Source organism: Schistocerca piceifrons, chromosome 6 (assembly GCF_021461385.2).
Source record: "Schistocerca piceifrons isolate TAMUIC-IGC-003096 chromosome 6, iqSchPice1.1, whole genome shotgun sequence".
Lineage (NCBI taxonomy): Eukaryota > Metazoa > Arthropoda > Insecta > Orthoptera > Acrididae > Schistocerca > Schistocerca piceifrons.
The window spans coordinates 369,806,696-369,828,805 of record NC_060143.1 but is presented as its reverse complement, the minus strand read 5'-3'; the positions used below and the strand labels follow the sequence as shown (position 1 = coordinate 369,828,805).

Genomic DNA, 22,110 nt, shown 5'->3' with positions numbered 1-22,110 from the left:
TGCACGCTGTAAGGGATGTTACAGGAACCTTAGCAACTATAATTGAGTGTCAGGTGAAGTTTGCGTCTATGTCCTCAACTCCGTATGCAGTGAACCTGTGCCGCTTCAAACCCATCCTGAAGCTTTGGCTGTCAGGATAAGGATGACACAGGAAATAACTGTCTGCAATGTACATCTTCCTCCAGATGGTGCAGCACCCCTGAACACATTGGCTGCACTGGTTGATCAGCTCTCTAAACCTTTCCTACTTTTGGGAGATTTTAACACTCATAACCCCTTGTGGGGTGGCACTATGCTTACTGGGTGAGGCAGAGATGTCGAAAATTTGCTGTCACAACTCAACCTCTGCCTCTTAAATACGGGTGGCACATGGCACATATTCGGCCATTGATCTCTCGGTTTGCAGTCCTGGCCTTCTCCCCTCTATCCACTGGAGTGGGACCACTTCCTCATCTTCCTGTCACTGCCCCAGTGTCGGGCACACAGGCACCTGCCCAGATGGGCTTTAAACAATGCGGACTGGGGAACTTTCACTTCTTCTGTCACCATTGAATCTCCCCCACACGGTAACATCGATGTGATGGTTGAGCAAGTGCGGCAGAAAATGTGATCCCTCACTCATTAGGGTGTCCACGGTGAAAGGCAGTCGCGTGCTGGTCGCCGGAAGTCGCTGAGGCAATTAAGGAGCATTGGCGAGCTCTACAGTGGTATAAGCGGCACCCTTCTCGGGAGCACCTCATAGCCTTTAAACGGCTTTGTGCCCACATTCGTGATCTTATCAAACAACGGAAGCAGGAGTGTTGGGAGAGATACGTCTCGGCCATTGGATGCCATACGTTACTTTCCCAAGTCCGGATGAAGATCAGATGTCTTTTTGGGTACCAGACTCCAACAAGTGTCCTTGGCATTAACACCAATGGCATGTTGTCTACCGATGCAAATGCGATTGCTGAGCACTATGCTCGAGCCTATGCATCGGAGAACTACCCCCCAGCCTTTCGCACCCTCAAATGGCAGATGGAAAGGGAAGTCCTCTCGTTCGCTACGTGCCACAGTGAACCCTATAACGCCCCATTTATGGAGTGGGAGCTCCTCAGTGCCCTTGCACATTGCCCCAACACAGCTCCTGGGCCATATTGGATCCATGGTCGGGTGGTTAAACATCTCTCATATGACTACAAGCGACATCTCCTCGTCATCTTCAAGCAGATCTGGTGTGATAGCGTCTTTCAGTCGCAATGATGGGAGAGCACCATCATACTGGTGCTTTTTTAAAACTGGTAAAAACCCACTTGATGTGGATAGCTATCAGCTCTTCAGCCTCTCCAATGTTCTTTGTAAGCTGCTGGAACGTATGGTGTGTCGGCAGTTGGGTTGGGTCCTGGAGTCACTTGGCCTACTGGCTTCATGCCAGGGCGGCTTCTGCCAGGGTCGCTCTGCCACTGATAATCTTTTGTCACTTGAGTTTGCCATCCAGACAGCCTTTTTCATACGCCAACACCTTGTTGCCATCTTTTTTGATTTACGAAAAGCGTATGACAGGACCTGGCGCCATCATATCCTTGGCACATTATACGAGTGGGGATCCGAGGCCCAATCCTGTATTTTATCCAAAACTTATTGTAGCTTCATAGTTTCCATGTCCAAGTTGGTGCCTCCCATAATTCCATCCATATAGAGGAGAATGGAGTCCCACAGGGCTCTATATTGAGTATCTCTCTCTTTTAATGGCCATTAACGGTCTAGTGGCAGCTGTGGGGCCATCCGTCATGCCTTCTCTGTATGCGGATGACTTCTGAATTTCTTACTGTTCCTCTGGTACTGGTGTTGCTGAGCGGCATCTACAGGGAGCCATTCACAAGGCGGAGTCATGGGCTCTAGCTCACGGCTTCCAGTTTTCAGCTGCGAAGTCTTGTGTCATGAACTTCTGTCAGCGTCATACCATTCATCCGGAATGAGAACTTTATCTTACTGACAATCCACTCACTGTAGTGGAGGCATATCAATTCTTAGGACTGATTTTTGATGCCCTATTGACTTGGCTACCTCGCCTTCGTCAGATTAAGCTGAAATGCTGGCAGCACTTCAATGCCCTCCGCTGCCTGAACAACACCAACTGGGGTGCAGATCACTCTACGCTCTGCAGCTCTACAGAGCCCTTGTTCAATCCTGCCTTGCCAGTATCCTGGTGGAGGCCAGAGTCCCTCCATTGTAGGTTAGGCGTGCACAACTGCTCGCCAGTTACATAGTAAATGTTCATAGTTCTCCTGCACATCCAAATTACTGTCTCCTTTTCACACCCGCGCAGCCTGTCTCCCGCATCGGCAGCCCAGGTCAGGGCTAACATTGCTGTTTGCATGCAATCCCTTCTATCTGAACTGGAGTCCTCCCCTCCACTCATGTACACCTCCATGGTGTACCCCTAGGCCACGGCTTCGCCTACACCTTTCACGTGGCCCTAAGGGCTCAGTTAGCCCTGCGACTCTCTGCTGTCACTTCCTCTCGATTCTTGACATGTACCGGGGCCATGAAGTGGTTTACACTGACTGCTCGATGGGCGATGGTCACATTTGCTTTGCCTGTATTCACGGAGGACATATAGAACAGCACTTCTTACCCAATGGCCGCAGAGTTTTCACTGCAGGGCTGGCGGCCATATTTTGTGCTCTTGAGCATATTCGCTCATGCCCATGTGAGTCATTTCTGCTGTGTACTGACTGCTTGAGCAGCCTACAAGCTATCGACCAGTGCTACCCTTGTCATCCTTTGGTAGCGACCATCCAGGAGTTCATCTATGTGATGGAATGGTCCAGTCATTCAGTAGTGTGTGTCTGGACCCCAGGTCACGTCGGAATCCCAGGCAATGAACTTGCCGACAGGCTGGCCAAACAGGCTACACGGAAACTGCTTCTGGAGATGGTCATGTCTGAACCTGACCTGCGTTCTGACTTGTGCCTCGGGGTATTTAGGCTTTCGGAGATGGAATGGCATAACAGTACGCATAACAAACTGCGTGTTATTAAGGATACTACAAATGTGTGGAAGTATTGCATGTGGGCCTGTCGCAGGGAATCAGTTGTCCTCTGCCGGCTCCACATTGACCATGCTTGGATGACCCACAGTTATCTCCTGTGCCTTGAAGACCCACCTCAGTGTTGGTGCGGTGCTTGGTTGACAGTGACCATCTTGTGGTACACTGTCCCACTTTGACTGCTCAGTGACAGAATCTTGGGTTACAGGACTCGTTGCCACTAATTTTATCTGACAATGCCTCATTGGCCGATTTAGTTTTGCATTTTATTTGTGAGGGTGGGTTTTATCATTTGATCTAAGTTTTAGAGCATGTCCTTTGTCCCACTGTATCCCCCACCCTAGTGCTTTTAGGGTGGAGGTTTTAATGTATTGCAGAGTGGCTGGTTTCTCTTTATTCTCATGGTCAGCCAGCCATGGTTATCTGCTTTGTTGTTTAACGCTCTTCATCCCATTTCTTGCGTTTCTGTGGTTTTCTTGTCCCTCTTTTGTCTATTTACAAGTTTGTTGCCCTTCATTGTTCTTGTGAGTTTTCCTTTCAATCCGATTTGTGTTGGCAGTCTCGTTTGTTTTATTCTCACACTTGTGGAATTATTTTATTCAGAACAAGGGAGTGATGGCCTCGTAGTTTGGTCTCCCCCCCCCCCCCCCTTTCCCCTTTAATCCAACCAACCAAATGGTGGGATGGTTGCTTGGAAAGGTCACATCAAATTTCCTTCGCCATTATGAATTTGTTACATATTTGTAAAGATCTCATCATCGACTGGACATTAAACCCTATCTTCCTTCCTTTTACCTTACCACCTTGATTCTTGTGCTCTGATGTTTGCCTAAGGTCAGCGAACTTTAATTTGTATGTCTTCTCTAGTTAATGTAAGGGTTGTGCTTTGAAAAGAATTGTTGGCCTTTTCTATGCTAGATGTAAATAACGGGTCCAATTATGGGTAAGAATCAAGTTGTACATTCTGACAGGGAAAGCTTTGTGGGTGACGTTGAATGAGTAAAGGGATAGAAAGTGCTTAAGGGGGGAGACACTGTCCGCATTTTGGATAACAGTGTACAGATATTTCAGTATGTGAAACTGCCCTACATCCAAAACATTTTGTGAAAACTGTTCAGTTTTGATTATCAGCTGAAATTTGTATCATGGTTTCCTTCACTGACTCTATGCTGTATATTTTCTTTGTATATCTTGTCTCAGTCTCTCTACTAATTAAGTAATGAATTATTTCAGGGTCGGACAGATTCCATCTATCTGAGGCTAAGAGATCGCAATCTGTGTAACCACAGGGATTATCAAAATATTTGTCGTAATGGAGATTCCAGCTTTGATGCTGTAAAGCGTGTGAAAAGCATTGCTCGTAACAAGAACAGGGACAAACCAGCACTTGTTATATACGGTTTGTTTGGAAATGATGTCTGTAACAAGTAAGTTGATGATTCAAAGTTTGATTGTTATATGGACTGGAAAACTGTTTTAATTTTGTCGTAATTTGATTTTCAGTCATGCGGACACTATATCCAATATGACTACTCCAGAAGAGTACCGGAAGAATGTAATGGAAGTGCTGAGTGCATTGGACACTATGCTTCCCAAAGGAAGTCATGTACTTCTAATTGGATTGGTTGATGGGAGTTTCATCTATCCGGAGATGGCCAATAGGTTCCATCCTTTAGGTATGATTTGCTCCCAGGACAAAATGCTCAGTTGTTTATTGAACTGAAGTTTGGAAGATAGACCACTGTGTAAGGAATGACAGGGGCTAAAATACACAAACAGTTTACCATGCTCTTCCATTGCATGCTGCTGTTGGTAGTTTGTTTCCAATGGCAACAGCCAATTCGATGATAGTATGTGGTAAAACAAATGAACAAACACCGTCCAAACAGGCCTTGAAGGCCCAGCGGTACTAAACAGCCTCCATATCATTCTCGCCCTTAGGCATCACCAGATGCAGGTACAGAGGGGCTTGTGATCAGCTCACTGCTCTCCTGGATACCCAATGAGTATCACTGAATTTCATTATTTCTTTCAGCAGAAGATGGAAATTGATTCATTTTTGGTGTGGAGTGTGGGAAGAAAAGTAAATGTGCTCAAGGACTGATCTCTAGTGAAGCCCGAGGCTTAGGTTGGGTTGGAAAAAATAAAGAAACAAATAAAAATAAAATTTACAAACTCTCATCCATCTCTGGAATGCTCTCACACAAAGTTTCACTATGTAAACTGTTAACACACAAATTGTAAGCTACGCACATTGTATCAGTATTTCTGGAACTTATTTTCAGCTGCACTGGAGCTAAATAGTTTCATAATCACAAAAAAAGTGTTTGAAATATGTTCCACTTTTCCTTAATTTACCCCGTTGAAGGATCTGAAAGCCTCCTCTAAAGCTGGTGAGAATTTTTCTTGGTCACTAAATCTACTCCTAAAATTCTAAATTAGTCACCATTCAGAAGAAATCTAATGGAAGTGGGGAAGAGATTTATCCAAAAGCTAGCAAAGTTCTTAGTCCTGTTTACGTGCCTTTCAGCGACTTGTTACCTTTACTATTTGGTGAATTGTTACCTTTCTTTCCTCCTAAAATTATTTACATTCCACATACAAGTCTCAGTACTAAGCTTTCCAAAATATATTAATTCCAGACAGAGTGATAATTTGTATTGTAATTTTATTTGCGTTTTGAAAATGGTCCATTGTGACATAGCCACATAAAAAGTTATTTTTTTTCCTTTGCCTGATATGCGGATGGTGATAATTTTTGTGAATATCTAGTAAATTATAGAAATAAGACTAATGGGTTCACTGTTGACGATGTCTTGTTTGTCTATTTTTCACATAAAATATGTAAAAACGTTTGAAAAAGTACTAGCAGAAGTGAAACTGTGGGTTCGAACTGGGAGTCAGCACGTGAAGGGCAGCGTTCCATGTTTGAATTCCGGTCTGGCCAATAAGCTACCAAAAAATTTTATCCTGTAAACAATGTTGTGTTTCATTTTGTACTACTTTTCCTCCAGCTTGTGCTATATTTCAACTGAAATATCATCTCCAGGTGTCTTAACTTAATTTGTACCTCAATTACTGGTACATATCTCATCTGCCATTAATGGTGGGATGTCATTTTCATTGTGTACTACCATTGTTCCTGATTATTATTCTTTGGAACTATGTGAACATTACAAAAAGTTAGGAATGCTAGTAAGACAGTTTTCTCTGTGTTATGTCTTCGCCAGTCTGAACAGATATACTGCGAGTCTATCCAATAAATTAACTTTTTTTTTTTCTTCTTGCTTTTATTGTTATCTTTTGCTTCTTTCACCAGTTTCTTATTGTACCTTCTCACGACCTCTCAAAGGTGCTTACAAATAATTTTGTTTAATTCAGCATATTCTGTCATGCTCCTGTTATTGTCTGTTTGAAATTTTGGTTTCTCTTCAGTAGCTGTCTTCTTCCATTGTGGATTTTCTTATTTTGTACAGCATCATCTTTTGCTATTTCTTGAATTTTTTTTTAAAGTTTCCTTATTAGTCTTTCATAAAGTTTTGATCAGTTTACAATTACTGTAATGCAGTGCAGATTCACTTCATATACAATTGCCAAAACCATCACATGTGATTTAGTTTCTTTACATTTCATTACATAGGATGCAGTGGCCCCAGGTCCAAATTTAGCTAGTGGTTGATTACTGGCATAGTTTTTCAACGTGTCACCAGTACTTTTTCACTTGTGATTTTGTAAGAACAACTGTCATATCTTTTACTGTAGAGAAGTGGTTCTCAAACTTTTTTCGAGCACCCCCTCCCCCCCCCCCCCCTCCTTCAGTAGAAAAAATAGTATCAGGACCCCCACCCTATTGTTATTGATAAAAATAGTCATATTTTATATTTTTTCCTTCGTATGTTTACCGAACTCAATTTAAAAGGATTTTACACAGCAGAAACCAAAAAATAACGTGACTTATTATAATGAAAGTATGGAACAAATTCGTTATCTTTATCACATTTTCATTTATTAAAAAACTGTGAAATGAACATTATTTACAATTCAGCGAACAAGAATTAAAAGAGCAATAAAAATTCAAATTAAAAAATCAGTGTGATGGATGAGCTTGCTTTTGAGAGCAAAGTTTCTTAAGACATGGAGGAATAGCAGAAACAGCCACTTCTTTGAAGTGCTTTGATTACATTTAACTTTGAATGGTAGTAGACTTCATAGCTGACAAAGCTGAAAAGCCATTCTCTCACAAGTATGTTGTTGCAAAAGGAATCAGGATCTTCACTGCATTTTGGTTTAGCGTAGGGAAGTCTTTGCTAATATGTATCCAAACCTCCAACAAAGACACCATTAAATGTACTCTTGAGTAAAGTATCACAAGTAAGTTCAGTAAGTTGTTCTTGCTCTTCTTTATTTAGAAATGACGGTCCAGGAGCATTTCTGAATGGATTTTTAATACAATTAAATTTATCAAAATCATTGCTTAAATATTTCTTGAAGTGAACTTTAAATGTTGCAAGATGATGATGAAAGCAAGCTTTTATCGCCGTTGTAAATATTGGGTTATCAGTATCCTCTAACAGTGGCACTATAGTAGGGACCATATTTAGTATGCCATACTCCATTCAGTTTTGCCACAGCTCTAATTTCTTAATGAACACCTTCACCTTTTCATTCCAAGATAGAACAGTTGCCTAATTACCTTGAAGTGAAGTGTTAAGAACATTTAGTTTCTCAAAACTACATTGAGGTAAACCATTTTAAGTAAAAAGTCTTTGTTGTTGAAACAGTGTGCAGAAGAGTAACTTCTCTCCTTCAGAAAACAGAGTACCTCATTCCCCAGTTCAAACATTCTTTTCACTACTTTACCCCTTGACAGCCATTGAAAATTACTAAAAAAGAGCGACTGAGTGTTCAGCACCCATCTCCTCACATAGCACTTTAGAAAGCCTCTAATTTATAGATTTTGCCTTAAAAATATTAACTGTTCATATAACCGTTTTCAGAACTGCATGAAGGGCTGGGCTAGGTTCTTTAGTGGCCAGAGCCTCCCAACAAATTGTGCAGTGAGCCCATACAGCATCAGGAGCTACAGCTTTAACTTTTGCTTGCAATCCAGCATGAATTTCACACATTGAGGAAGCTCCATCTGTGCATACTCCACTGCACCTATTCCATGATATAACGTTTTGATTTAAAAAAGTATTGAGCATATCAAAAAGGTTTTCAGCTGTAGCTGTTTTCAGTATTGGCTTGCAGAAAAGAAATTCTGCTCAAATGTTAAATTCATTAATGAGACAAACATAAGTAATCAAATGAGCATCTTTATGAATGTCAGTTGCTTTGTCCACTGCTCAAGAAAATATTCAGTAACGTCAAAAAATTTGCTACACACTGTGTCATTAGAGACAGGAATACTTTCCAACTGTTGAGCAAATGAGCTGCCAAACATTGTTGATATTATATCAATTGCTGCTGGTAAAACCAGAGTTTCTGTAGCTGTGTTTGGTTTCTTCCATTTAGCAATTCTATAAGAAATCTGATAAGAGGCTAAAAGGGCCTTAGCGTCACATTCGTCATTCTAGCAAAGTTCTTCTAGGTAAATAATAAAATGTTTAGTTTCCTGGAAAAAAAAAAATTTGGTTTTCCCGTTAATTTGTTGTGAAGCCTAGCAATAAATAGTTATCATCATACCTCCTCATTTTTGCCTTTGGAGGATCTCCTTCCCCTCCACCAGTTGATGGACCACTGCTGTCTTGATGTATGTCACTAATCAAGAACTGCTTCGTACTGCAGTCAAGTCTTCCTCGCAAAGTCTATAATTATAGGCATCGCTATAAGGATGCACTGAGATATACGAGCCAAACCTTGCACCTCATGGCATAGTTACGGAAACAGTAATGGTGCAGGCAACAAAGTGTATTCCACTGACTATCTAAGGAAGCAATGCCACCTAGGGACAAAGCCCACTCAGCTCACGTGTGTAGGCTTTGTTCCTAGGTGGTGTTGAAGGAAGTGGTGCAGCTTGACCGATCATTTCAAACAATGCTGAAAATGTGACAGCAGCTTCATTGTCGTTGACCATGTCTGGCATTAACACCGACATTGGACAAAATTCAAACCAGATCAGCAAGATGTCATAACTAAAACTATTACCTTACTGTATTGAAAAAAAGGAAACTGTAGCTACAGTTCAATAAGGATAGCTAGATATTCAAAAATAAATGAGGAGTTGGGCAAAGAGATTCTATATATCCAAGAACATCTTTCAGATCCCGAAACGGGGGAAAAATGAGGACTATGGGTTAACCATGTGGACCACCTTCTTTGTGATGCTGACTTGTACTGTTTGCCTCTAATGGAACTAAAAATCCAGTGCTAAAGGGAGAACTTAATAGAACAAGATTGAGACTGGCTTTGAAAGTAGTTACAGTGAGACTAAAGTTATAAATAATTCGCTGGAAAGAAAATAGTACAGATTAACAATGAAGTCCTAGAGCCAATTAATGAGTTGTGTATTTAGTGCAATTGAAGACAATGAGTGGGTGAAGAGTGAAAGAAATAAACAGAAAAGTAAAAATGTTTGGGGTGCTTTTATTAAACCCAGTAGGGTTTTCAAAACTAAGTTTCCAATATGTCTGTTTAGTTTTTAATTACAGCAGTAAGATGTGGAATTTGTGTGCAAAAACTACTGGAAAACTGAGGATTGCTTAGGGAGCAATGAAAAGAGGGATGTTAGGAATAGCTAATGATAGAGGAAAGTACAGTAGGGAGCAGATTGGAAATATTCATAATTATGACTGTAATGAAGATGGTTTGAAAATGTAGCTGGGCAAATGGATGACAGATGGACCAAGATTGTTCTTTGTTGAATTCTGAAAGGTATTCAATAACATTAGAAAACATGGAGCAGAATATAGCTGAATGATCTATGAAGCCTTTCTCCAGCAGTTCGCATGAGGTGGGCAGTGATGTTTATCTGTATGAACTTACATACATATTAGACATTGTAATTTGTACTAGCATTTTCCGTGACTGGTCAAAAGGAAGCTACAAAGAACATTTTTCCCATTTCAGTCTGGATGTCAGTAGCAGTGGAGGGGCTTGTATGATTCTATGCACAGATTATGTAGAGAAGACTTGCTGGTGTCAGCAATTTGCTCCCTGCGTCCCATGCTACAGATACTCTCTCCTGGCAACTACCAATACTAGTATTTGCTCCAACTGAGGACATGTGTGTCTGCTTGTGATGGTTTCAAAAAAAAAAAAGTATAGCACTAATTGTTATCACTTATTTATGTAATATTTATGTTTGCTTCATCATCCATCATAAATATAGCAGTGGCAACATTACCATCACAAAAAACACATTAAACTTCACATCTGTAAGAGTGAAACAAGCAAATATGACAAAATGACACTATGACATTAGACTGATCTTTGACAATACGTATCACCGTTGTTTGCTCACCACTCTTTAACGCAGGGGTGAAATGTTCACAGTTTTATTGGTAACATTTTAAAATAATCACATTGTAACATTGTTACCAACTATTAAAATCCTGCTTGAAATTTAGAACTGGAAAATAGGTTTACTGTTTTAACTCTTACACTTTTGTGCTGCTGTACAGAGCCAGTTCGAGAACATTTTTCAACTCGGGCAACTAACCATTTGGTGTCCCCCTCCCTCCCCCATCGCCATCTTCCCCTCATATATCTTCCACCATATCAGGGTTTGCTAATAATTGTGATACTAATCTTGTACTTTAGAAACCTTATAAGGCTGTTGCCATAAGCTGCCACTACTAATTGTGATATGTTCTGTGCAGAAAGTTTAAAGCTGTGACACATCTTGCACTCCTCTCAGCTTGTTTCCCCAAGCAGTGTAATCCGTTCATCATAAGAATAAACCAGATGCAAACAAACACAAACGTGATGATTGGTCACAAGCCACAGCAGAGGCATGCTGGTGCTGTTACACTCTTTAAAGTAGGTCCTACTTGTGTATTAGATATCTTATTACCAAGTTATGTTAAGTGAAACATTAAGATATTCAATTGTATTAACAGCCATCAATGGTTTTCTTAATCATGCTTTAGCTACACCATTTTTATTTCAAAAATCGTGTACAATCACAGCCTCTTTAGTGTTGTACTCTGATTGTCTCACTGTTAATGTGCTTTATGAAAATGGCTCAGGCTGCTTTCTGTTCCATAGTGAAATACATGCATGGAACATTGTTAAAAAGTGCCAAGAAATAGACTGTTATTAATATTTTTCGTAAATTTACAGAGATAATAGTCTTTGAAGTTTTCCCAGATTTGTTGGTAAAGAAACTCACATTGAACTTGTGGCGAATTAGGTAGTGTAATGGAATGTGAACTAAATGCAGATATTCATGCGTTGGTTCAAATCACCCCAGTATCATTTTTTTTCTCATTCAATTTGAAATACCTATGTCTTGTAATTATAAAACTCATCATTATTTTATATGAATAATGCATGTTGTCTTGTTCTAATTACAATTTGATGCAAAATTCCTGCTTCTGTTTCAAATACAAATTCTTAATTATCGATGTTTTATGAAAGACTGTTCATAAATGTTGTTTAAATTAAGAAACTATAACAATTTAATTTTTAAGGTAAAAATGAAAAACCAAATCCTCTTTATTTAGACTGTGTACATCGTTTTATACCACAGAGGTAGATAAATATCATAGAAACATGAAAAACAGTCGTGTTTCACAGCATACAAATGCTGCAGTATTACATTTGTTGCTGTACCATTACAATATGAACCCAACAGAACTGATCTGGAGCCAAGCTGTGGGATTAGTTCCAAGAAGTAACAATACTGTTGAGCTGTCAGACGTACTGGAACTAATGCACACAGCTTTTTCACACATTGCTGCCGAATGTTGGCGGGATGTGGAACGGCTCGATATAAAAGAAGAAGAGAAAATGCTGTGTCTGGTTGGCTTCATGGATTCTGTTGTTGATAGGCTCATTATCAACGTAGCAGGTGACACTTCCAGAAATGAAATGTATTTCTCGGATTCGGATAAGGAAGGAGCTAACAGATTACCAGATGACTGACTGTAAGTAATACCTTCAGTGGCATCAATAATCAACTATACAGTGAGATCCTTCAGTACTCTCTTACATTACACACAGCTTTATGCAGTAAAATTGCCCTGTGGTTAAGTCATGAATTTTCATCATTCTTGTTTTTAAATGCAATAATACGATAGTGAAAAATGATAATGTGTTGCAGTTTTCGTCGAGTCATCTAAGGAGAATATTGTTGGAGATTTGCAGTGTATTATTTGTTTCTGCTTCTGCTAAAAGCTGACTGGCCAGTGCTGTCCAAGTTAAACGCGCCAGTAAAGCAGTTGTCTCATATTATCCCTAAGTCGATATACGCATAACACACAGCACAAAACGTACCCTTATTATCAAGCTTGGCAGCACTCGAGACAACATGGCTGCAGCCCCACGTGAAACGGAAATCCAATGAGGTTCCAGCAAACGCGGAAGAATACATATTGCAATGTTTACATCAGGTTTATTCTTATAATGAATGGATTATAGCTTGTGAAACTTGATCCTTGAACAGGCTCTGCCCCTATAACAGTCACAGAAAAAGATTTTATGGTATTAATTCCCTACTACTCCTGTTGAGCCAATGGTCGATTCTCCTGCCCACTCCAGACAAGTGCAGAGGGCTGGTATGCTAGCCATAGAGAGCCACTACATTAGGCAGGTAATGGCGCCCCTTAGGAAAATAACAAGCAGGGTGGGAAAGATTGCCCGTGTGCACTCATTATGTTTGTTGGGGGTCTCTCGTCTGTGATATGGAAGAGGTTCTGCTGGCATCTATTGAGCGCAGTGTGTTCAACCGACCCCGACCGCAAATAGTGGCACATGTCGCCATGAAAGACACTCCCCACCAAGATTATGAGGCTATCCCCAGTTCCTTTTGGTCGACAGGTAATTTGGTGAAGACAACTAGCATAAAGTGTGGGGTGCAGGCTAAGTTGACTACAGCATCATCCCAAGGGTTGACTGGTCCACTGATTTGGAGGAGAATGTAAGGTCTAAACCAGAGAATCAGATGACTCTGCAATGGTATGTGATGTGAATTCCTCAGCCTCCACTATTGGGAGGAGAATTGTGGGGTTCTGCTTAATAGACCAGGCATTCCCTACATGCAAGAAAGGGCTACTAGGGTAGCGAATAATGTGTGGCATCCACATGGTTTTCTTTTTAATGGTCTTGGAATGGGAGGTGAATTGCCTGCCAAAATCGAAGTTACATCAGCTACAATGTTATCAGAGAATGCTCACTGGTAAACTGCAGGAGCATCCAAGGAAAGGTCCCAGAATTAGTATTGCTTATTGAAAGTTACAATGCACAGATAATGTTGGGAACAGAAAGTAAGTTGAAAGCAGCAGTGAATAGCAACAAATCCTAAGTTCAGCTTGGAATATTTAGTGTAAGGATAGGTCAGTCATTAATGGTAGTGGATTATTTATCACAGTAAAAAAATTGATAATATCTAGGGAAGTTATCATGGATTCTGAATGCGAATTAATCTGAGTGAAGTTAAGCATCAAAGATTGGTCAGAAGTAGTAATCAAAGCTGCTACCAGAGACAGGGATTTGTGTGACATTATTCTGAATATGTTGTGTGAAAATTACTTTGATCAGTTAATTAGAGAACCAACTTGTGAAGATAATGTCTCAGACTTCCTAGCAACAAACAGAGCTTAACTTATCGAATCAGTTACTATAGAGGAAGTTATCAATGACTGTTAAAAAGAAGGTAGGAAAATATCTGTGCTTAGCAAACAGGATAGGAATTGCTGAGTATCTGAGTAGTCAGCATCAAATACTCATTGCTGAGGATGAAGATGTGGAGTACAAATGGAAATAATTTGAAAGCCTCACTCGATATGCTTTAGACAAATATGTTCTGAACGGATCATAAGAGATGGGAAAGACCCACTATGGTTTAATATCAATGTGAGAAAACTGCTGTGTTAACAAAGAGAGCTTCATCACAGATTTGAGAGAAGCCAAAATTTAGCAGACAAACAAAAGCTGAACAAGTATGAAGAGAGCAATGGGTTCAATGACTTCGGAAGTAAAATTTTGTCAACAAGACTTAAGTGAAAATCTTAACAGGTTCTGGTCTTGTGTAAAATCAGAAGCAGTGAAATTCCCTATTCATTCACTCAGTGATCATTCTGGCACCAAAATAGAAGATGACAGAGAGAATGCCAAAACAGTAAATTTGGTCTTCCTAAATTGTTTCACCATGGAAGACCATAACATGGTCCCTTCTTCGGTCATCGTATGAACATTGAAATAGCAGCTATTGAGATAATTGATTGTGGAAGAGAAAAGCAACTACAGCCGCTTAGTAGTGGAAAGGCATTGAAGCCATACGAGATACCTATAAGATCATACAAAGATCATGTGAAAGAAATTGCTCTCCTTCTAGCAGCAGTTTACAGGTGATTGCTGGAGCAATGAAACACTCCTAGTGGCTGGAAAAAAAGTGCAAGACGTTCCTGTTTTCAAGAAGGGTCTAGAACAGCTGCACATAACCACAGGCCTATATTTTTTATGTCAATCTGCTGTTAAATTATGGAACATGTTTTATGCTCAAGAACTGTCAATTTTGAAGGATGAAAACTCCTCTAAAAACAAACAGAGATACAGAGATCTAGTGAAACTCAGCTTGCTTTGTTCCTCCACGAGGTCTGCAGCACTGTAAACAATGGCACATGGGTTGATGCCATGTTCCTTAACTACAGTAATGTATTTGACACAGTTTCACGAAAAAAATAAAAAAATAAAAATGCGGAAATTGTCGGACCAGATTTGCGAATGGATTAAATACTTCACTGCAGATAGAACTCAATACTAACAGAAGAAAATCAACGAATGTAAAGGTAATTTCTGGAGTACCTCAAGGAAGTATGATAAGAACATTACTGTTTACAGTTTATGTAAATGAGGCAGAAGCTCTTTGAGACTATTCACAGACTGTGGAATTGCGTAAAAAAAAAAGTAGCAATGCCAGAAGACAGTATCCATTTGGAGAATGACGTGCAGGAGGCTGAGGAATGTTGCAGGCTCTGGCAGTTGACGATGAACGTAATTAAATGTAACGTATTGCACTTACATAGGAAAATAAATCCATTACTGTACAACTACACTATTGATGACAAATTGCTGGAAACAGTATATACTGCACAATAACTAGGAGTAACTGTCCAGAGCGACCTTGAGAGGAAGGACCATATATAACAAATAGTTGGAAAAAGCACGTGCTAGACAGATTTCTGGAAGGATCATAGAGAGATGTAACTCATACACAAAGGAAGTGGCTTACAAAGTGCTTGTGCAGCCAATTCTTAAGTACTGTTCATCAGTCTGGGATCCTTACCAGGTAGGACTGTTAAGAGATTGAATAAAAATTGACACGTTTTGTCATGGGATCATTTAGTTGATGTGAGAGCATTACAGAGATCCTCATCAGAATCCAGTGGCCAAGAAAATTCAAGAAGTTAGAGGTAATACAGGGACTTACAATCATCCTTCCTATATGCTGTTCGTGATTGCAACAGGGACAGTGGGATCAGTAAGTGGTACCCAAAATACCCTACACCACACAGTGTTAGGTGACTTGCGGAGTATGATGTAGATGTAGGTGTATCAACCACATAATACTTCCTCAAGTATACTGTCTAAATGTACAGGAAAGAACCATTTTTTTTTCCCCAAACTGCAAATGTCAATTTTCTGCTAAAACTTTGTACTTAAAGAGCAGTGCTCCTGTGACTGTCAGGCTCATTATGTAGGCATAAGACTGGTGATAAAACTGCAGATGTTTATAGATACAGGAATCACTAAAAATTTTCAGAAGTCTCAGGTTGGGTAGTTTTTAATTGAAACTTAATGTAACTCAATGAGAGTTAATTTTTGTGGGGCTTACCAAAACCCACCATAGCAGTCCACATAATGATATGCACTGAAGGAAGTAGGGTCTCTGGTGGCTAGTAGTGTAGCTCCATGTTTCTTAGTTACCTTGAGACCTATAAGTGAATCATCGGTGCCAAGTAAAATATAACAATTGATGTAATTGGGAACAACACCAAAAGTTTCATTAACATCTTTCTCCCTTTTAGGCAAGTTCAGACGTGACATTCGTTACCGTGATGTGTATAAGTGGTTCACATGCATGGAAATTGGACCTTGTGTTGGCTGGATGACATCAAATGAAACATTGAGGCAAATCACTTCACAGGTAAGAGAGAATTTTGCTCATCCTGAATATATGCAGTGCAATGTGACTGAAAATAAAAATATAGTATTTGAATTGGCAACAATTTGAACTTTTACTTTAAAAGTTCTTTCACTCTGGCATTTATCCGCAGCTCTTGGTCTAGTGGCTAGTGTTGATGCCTCAGGATCACAGGTTCGATTCCTGGCCAGGTTGGGTATTTTCTCTGCCTGGGGACTGGGTGTTTGTGTTGTCCTCGTCATTTCACCATCATAATCATTTGAGAGAGTGAGTAGATTTGATTGTGAAAAGAAAATGGGCTGTGTAGAAATTGGGACTTTGTACAGGTGCTCATGACCATGCAGTTGAGTGCCCCACAAACCAATCATCATCATCATCAACTCTGGCTTTTGTATCATCATTCTCACATAATAATGTTTTGACATACTGTGTAAAATGATAAAAAAAGCTTAGAGATAAAATTCCAGGATTCGTAATACCTCTTGAGTGTGTAGTGTTCAGTATACACAGCCACACATTTAAATTTGTATGTTAAATACTTGCATGTTGCAGTTCTACTTGGATGTAGACCACAGTGATAGTATGATATGCAAAGTTTGCAAAAAAATGAAATTTAGCTGGAAATGTACCGACTCCAAGGTTGTTCCTCAAGATGTAGAGTAATAACGAAGCCTAACATTTCACCAAACAAAATGTGAGATTATGTGTCAGGTAAACATTTTTTGTATGACAGGCCTCTTTATCTATAACTGTTACCGTCTATTTCTGATTTTAGTGTTCTGGATATAAGAATTATGAATCATGTTGACATAATGCTGGTGAAGTCACCCTTACGTTTTTAAGAACTGCTGTATGACTTCGACATTGGAAATGCTGCACCACATTGTAATATAACTGAAACATTGCTTAAAGAATCTATTCATGCACTTGGAGGTAACAAAATCCGTTACTACTGCTGTTTGAATGTCATTTATTATGAGAAAATTGAGGGCTTCATCCCAGAACACTTTTAAATAAGCATATGTTGTACTTATTAAACTGATAAAGCAGATCAATGAACCAAAGAGTATTCACACCTCTAACTTGTCACACATTTAAGTTTTTGAAACAGATGACTCAACTGAATCTTGGTGGCTGCTTATCCCAGTCTACTCTGGTTTGAAATGTGGGTAATCCTGCTGTGCACTATTCTTAAACTTTGTTCGTGATACAGGGAGTGGATTTGAGGAAACGGAGATCAGTAGTGTTGCTTTTGTTGATCTGTCTGTCATGTAAGATACAGTTTAACAGGAAGAACTGTTAAGGAAACGCAGTCATGTGTTAGAGTTCTGATATTAATCGCCGCCTACGTGTTTTGGTTGAAAGGTACACCGAGTAAAATTAAACAGGACTGTGCACTTTCATTCTGCAACCAACTGGGAGGGCTGTTTATCCAGACAATACATAACTGTCTTCATGTCATAAATAGGCAACACCATGATAGATGAAGAAGGTGAACAAGGGAACACCTGGATCAATTGAGTTGGTTTTGCTGACCTATGAATGCTGCAGTTGCCTGACATCTGATGGTCATGGAAGAGTTTGGTGGCAGACAAGTATCACTCCATGTCTCAACCATGCAGTCCCCCAAGTTTGCAGGGAGGTGGTCATGTTTTGGCCCAGTGTGATATATGGATGCTGGACATCTTTCATAATTATCAAGAATAATTTGAGGTTCGTGCAGTATCAGAACACAGGACAGGATCGTCCAACGTAGTGTCCAGCCCTATAGTCAACACCGAGCGTGCTTGGTGCCGACTTTAAAGTGTATTGTCACAATAACCCTCCTCACACATTGGGTGACCTCAGGAAGGCCACTGACAGTTTTTATTTGTATTTTGTATTAGTTTAGGGTCACATCCACTGTAATGAGACATCCTCCACTAGCATTACTTTTCCTCAGCAGTAGTTGTTGATACCTGTATTATTTTTTGAATTTTTGACAGGTCAGTATTATCTCAGCTGGTTTTCTAAAAATTCCATATAATTTTATACACAGTACGTTATATTTCAAACTAAAATTTATGAAAAGGAATTACTTTATTCTCGATAAGTACTAGCTCTCAATGTACAGTTAAAATTACCTTTTTTTAAAATGTTTGAAATTATGCATTATTTGGCACACTTAAAATTTCTATCGTTAATTATGCAATATAGTACTGTTTACTATGTTTATTTCTGGATTAATTTATGAAATAATAATTGAAATTAATAGAAATTCATTTGTTAAGAAAAACTGTAAGCCCTTCGGGATATGCTTATTACCACAGAGTGTTGTAGTAGTAAGCATGCCTCTGACATGACTGGACATCTTTTTGAATTTTGAGTAAACAATGAAATTTCGGCTTTGTCAATGTGACAAAATATATTAATGAAAAGACGAAAATTTTGCAACAACAATCCTCAAATTTATTTAGATCAATTCAACTATGAGGACCTAAATTGTGAGAACTTCAGCTTCAAGACTCGGACCCATAGACAAGAAGAACTGGAGCCAACTCTGCACCAAAAGCTAAGTAAGTCAGAAAGTGTATTGTAATCTTTGCTCCTCTCAAATTTTTCATAAAAGCTTTTGGTTATTGTGAACAATAGATGGAAGATTATGGCATCCCTGTCAGAACTGTAGAACATGAAGACAAAAAAGGAATTAAACATGACTGCACATTAAGCCCTATCGGTGGACATAGGCCTTCTCCAAATCGGAAAAACATTCATGACATGAGTTTACAAAGTGATGAGATAGTCAGTTGCAGAAGGTGCACTCGAAATTCACATTCTGCAGTGGTTAGTAAATTATGAGACTCAAACCACCATACCAACTGGGCATGAATCATACGTTCCATCACCTTGCAAACACAGCTGGTGAGAGAAGTGGGGTGGTAGCTGGAAGAATGCTATTTGTCCTTACTGGGCTTAGGTATGGGTATGACAGTGGTTTCGTGCTAACATCTGGGAAATGAGCCCTCTTCCCAGATGCTGTGATACATCTGAAGGAGAAAGTGCTTGCCCACAAATGAAATGTTTTGCAACATCGGGATGAAGTGAGAGTATGATCTAGTTCCCTCGTGGTAAAGGCAGCAGTGTTGGACTCAGGATTCTGAGGAGAAGAATATCACTTGAGCTGCCTCCACTTATTTCTGATGGAGGAAGGCAGGTTGATAGTGGGAGGAGATTCGAAATCTCCACAAAATAATAGCCCAAGGTGTTGGAGATGGCAATAGGGTCCACATTGACATCATCTGCTATGGTCAGGCCAGAAATTGAGGAATGAGTTTGGTCCCAGAGAGCTGTTGGAGGTTAGCCCACATGACGAAAGAAGGAAAGGAACTGTTAAAAGAACTAGTAAATGAAATCCAGCTAGCTTTTTTGCTACCTGAGAATGCAACAACACTGCACACACAAGTGTTTATAACAAATGCAGTTTGCTGTCATAGGATGATGGTTAAAAATGCAGAGAGCATGTCTCCGTGTGCAAATTGCATCTTGGCATCCCTCAGTCCACCAAGAGACCAGGACACAGCACGGTAAAGATGAAGTGTGAGGAATGGAACGTTCTGTGGCAGTAAGCATAATGCTCATAAGATATTCTACCTGGGGAAATGTTCATCGAAGGTCTCCAGGGAGGAGTGAAGCCTCCAGTCAGCCTTAGAAAGATGCCATTTGGGTGTGCACGTACGTGGTGGGGTAGGAGTCAGCAGATGTATAGCACATGGGAAATGATTGCTCGAGTACATGTCAGAGAGAACAGACAACTCGAGACGACGGGCAAGCTGGGCAGTGCAGAAGGAGAGGTCCAAGTGGGAATATGTGTGTGTGAAGTCTGAAGGGAACGTGGGTGCTCTCGTGTTATGACAAATAAGGTTAAGTTGATTGAGAAGGTCAGCCAAGAAGGCACCTCTCAGACAGACACTGGGAGAACCTCCAAAGGGATGGCCCACATTGAAGTCACCAAGCAGCAAAAGGGGTGGGGGGTTGCCCAACAAGCTGGAGTAGGTCTGTCCAGGTGACACTGAAGAACAAAGGAATGTAAATGGTACAAAGGGAAAAGGTAAAGTGAGGATTGAAAATTGCGGACTGCAACAACTTGCAGCCAGGTGGTCAGGAAGATGGTTAGATTGTGAACCTCATCCCACATGAGCAACATGACTCCCCCACGAGATGGAATGCCATCCTCAGGGAGAAGTTTAAACCGGGCCTGAAAGAAATGCGAGAGGTCAGAGCAGTCATGAGGACACAATTGTATTTCTTGGATGCAGAGAACAAGTGGACACTGCGATTCCAAGAGCAGGTGTAATTCCTCTTTGTTGAATCAAAGGACGCGGACGTTCCATTGGAGGAGAGGCACTCAGCAGTTGCTGAGTGCCAGGCTTAGAAGACTCACTGCTACAGGCCACAAAGGCCGGAGGATCCTGCTCCCTGAGATCTACAGAGGCATCAGCACTCTACCTCTATTGGTCTGCGGAGTAGAGGACAGAAAGTTATTGGCGGTGCACACCGACAACACGGAGGTTGGCCGGTTGAGGGAATAAAGTGGTGATACCATTAAAGAGGACCAAGGAGAAGACTGTTTGCCTTTGTTTGATTTCTTGGAGCTTTTGAGGTGTAAGTGATGATTCAGAAGGTTTTTTTTGGCTGGAGGGACATAAAAAAATCTTTGCAGGGGTATTCCTTCTGCCCTCTCCAGCCTGCCCAGTTGTGTAGCAGGTGACTTCAGCCCGTGAGGCAAAAGTTTGGTGGCTTGTTTCACAGCTGGAGGAGAAGGAGACAGGGATGCTGTGATGACACTGGGCGATTTTACAACCACGGTGCTGAATTTGAGTTGGCATGTCTGCATGGCCATGTCCTTCATGAAAAGAGATGTAGCAAGAACTGTACTGTAAGTGCCTGATGGGAAAACACAGGGTTCCCGACTAACCAGCAGCTTGTGAGCAACAGGATAGGCACTTTTTCCTCCACCCAGATCTCCTGGATGGCCCACTCATCAAGGTACACAGGACAATCTAGGGAGGAGGCGGCATGGTTGACATTGAAATTGATGCAGCAGGGAGAAGGAGGTGGACAGTCACCCCTGTGAGCATCTCTACCACAGGTTACACACTTGGTCAGTTGTCGGCAGACATTCAAGTGTGATTGTAATGACGACACTGGAAGCAGCACATTAAGTTCAGACATAGCCTGCTTGATCTTCAATAACACCTTGATCAGGTAAGTATGTTTGGATTTATGTCTCGGTCAGCCCATCAAGCAACTTAGTGTAAATAACATCACCCTCCATATGAACAGAACAGCTGTGGAGGAGCAAAGCTGAAGCACTTGTTGGGCTTGAGAATCAGAAGTAGTCTCCAAAAGCAAAGTGCCATTGCTTAACGAGAGCAAGATTTCATGGGTCAGCAATTGCATCAACACCTTTCAGAATAATAAACGTATTTACTGTAGCAAAGGACTGACTGTCTTCAGTAGTGAAACCACAAGGAACTCTCAACACAGGGGGCTCACTGCTCTTTGGCAGGTTCGTGCTTGGCTACCATGGGGCCCCAGCCATTTTAGCATATTTTCCCTTCTGTGTTGCATGCCTATCCTCTTGCTGTTCTTTTTCCCCTCCTTTGGGGAACATGTCTGGGGCGTTTTTGGGAATGTTCTGCATTTCCATAGCTGACATAAGAAGAGTCTCACCACTAATTTTTCATTTCTTTTTTTCCTCTCTCTCCACTTTTTCTTGTTCCTCCCTGCAGGC

General features: G+C 40.6%; 1 protein-coding gene across 2 annotated transcripts in view; it reads left to right on the top strand.

The window, feature by feature from the left end:
• The window catches only part of LOC124803114 (acyloxyacyl hydrolase-like), a 55,832-nt gene that overhangs the window by 8,742 nt on the left and 24,980 nt on the right, over nt 1-22,110 (top strand). For both annotated transcript variants that reach the window (XM_047264277.1, XM_047264278.1), the window contains exons 7-9: nt 4,265-4,458; nt 4,535-4,707; nt 16,222-16,340. In XM_047264277.1, coding sequence (XP_047120233.1) covers nt 4,265-4,458; nt 4,535-4,707; nt 16,222-16,340 — 486 coding nt within the window. The remainder of the gene's footprint in view (nt 1-4,264; nt 4,459-4,534; nt 4,708-16,221; nt 16,341-22,110) is intronic.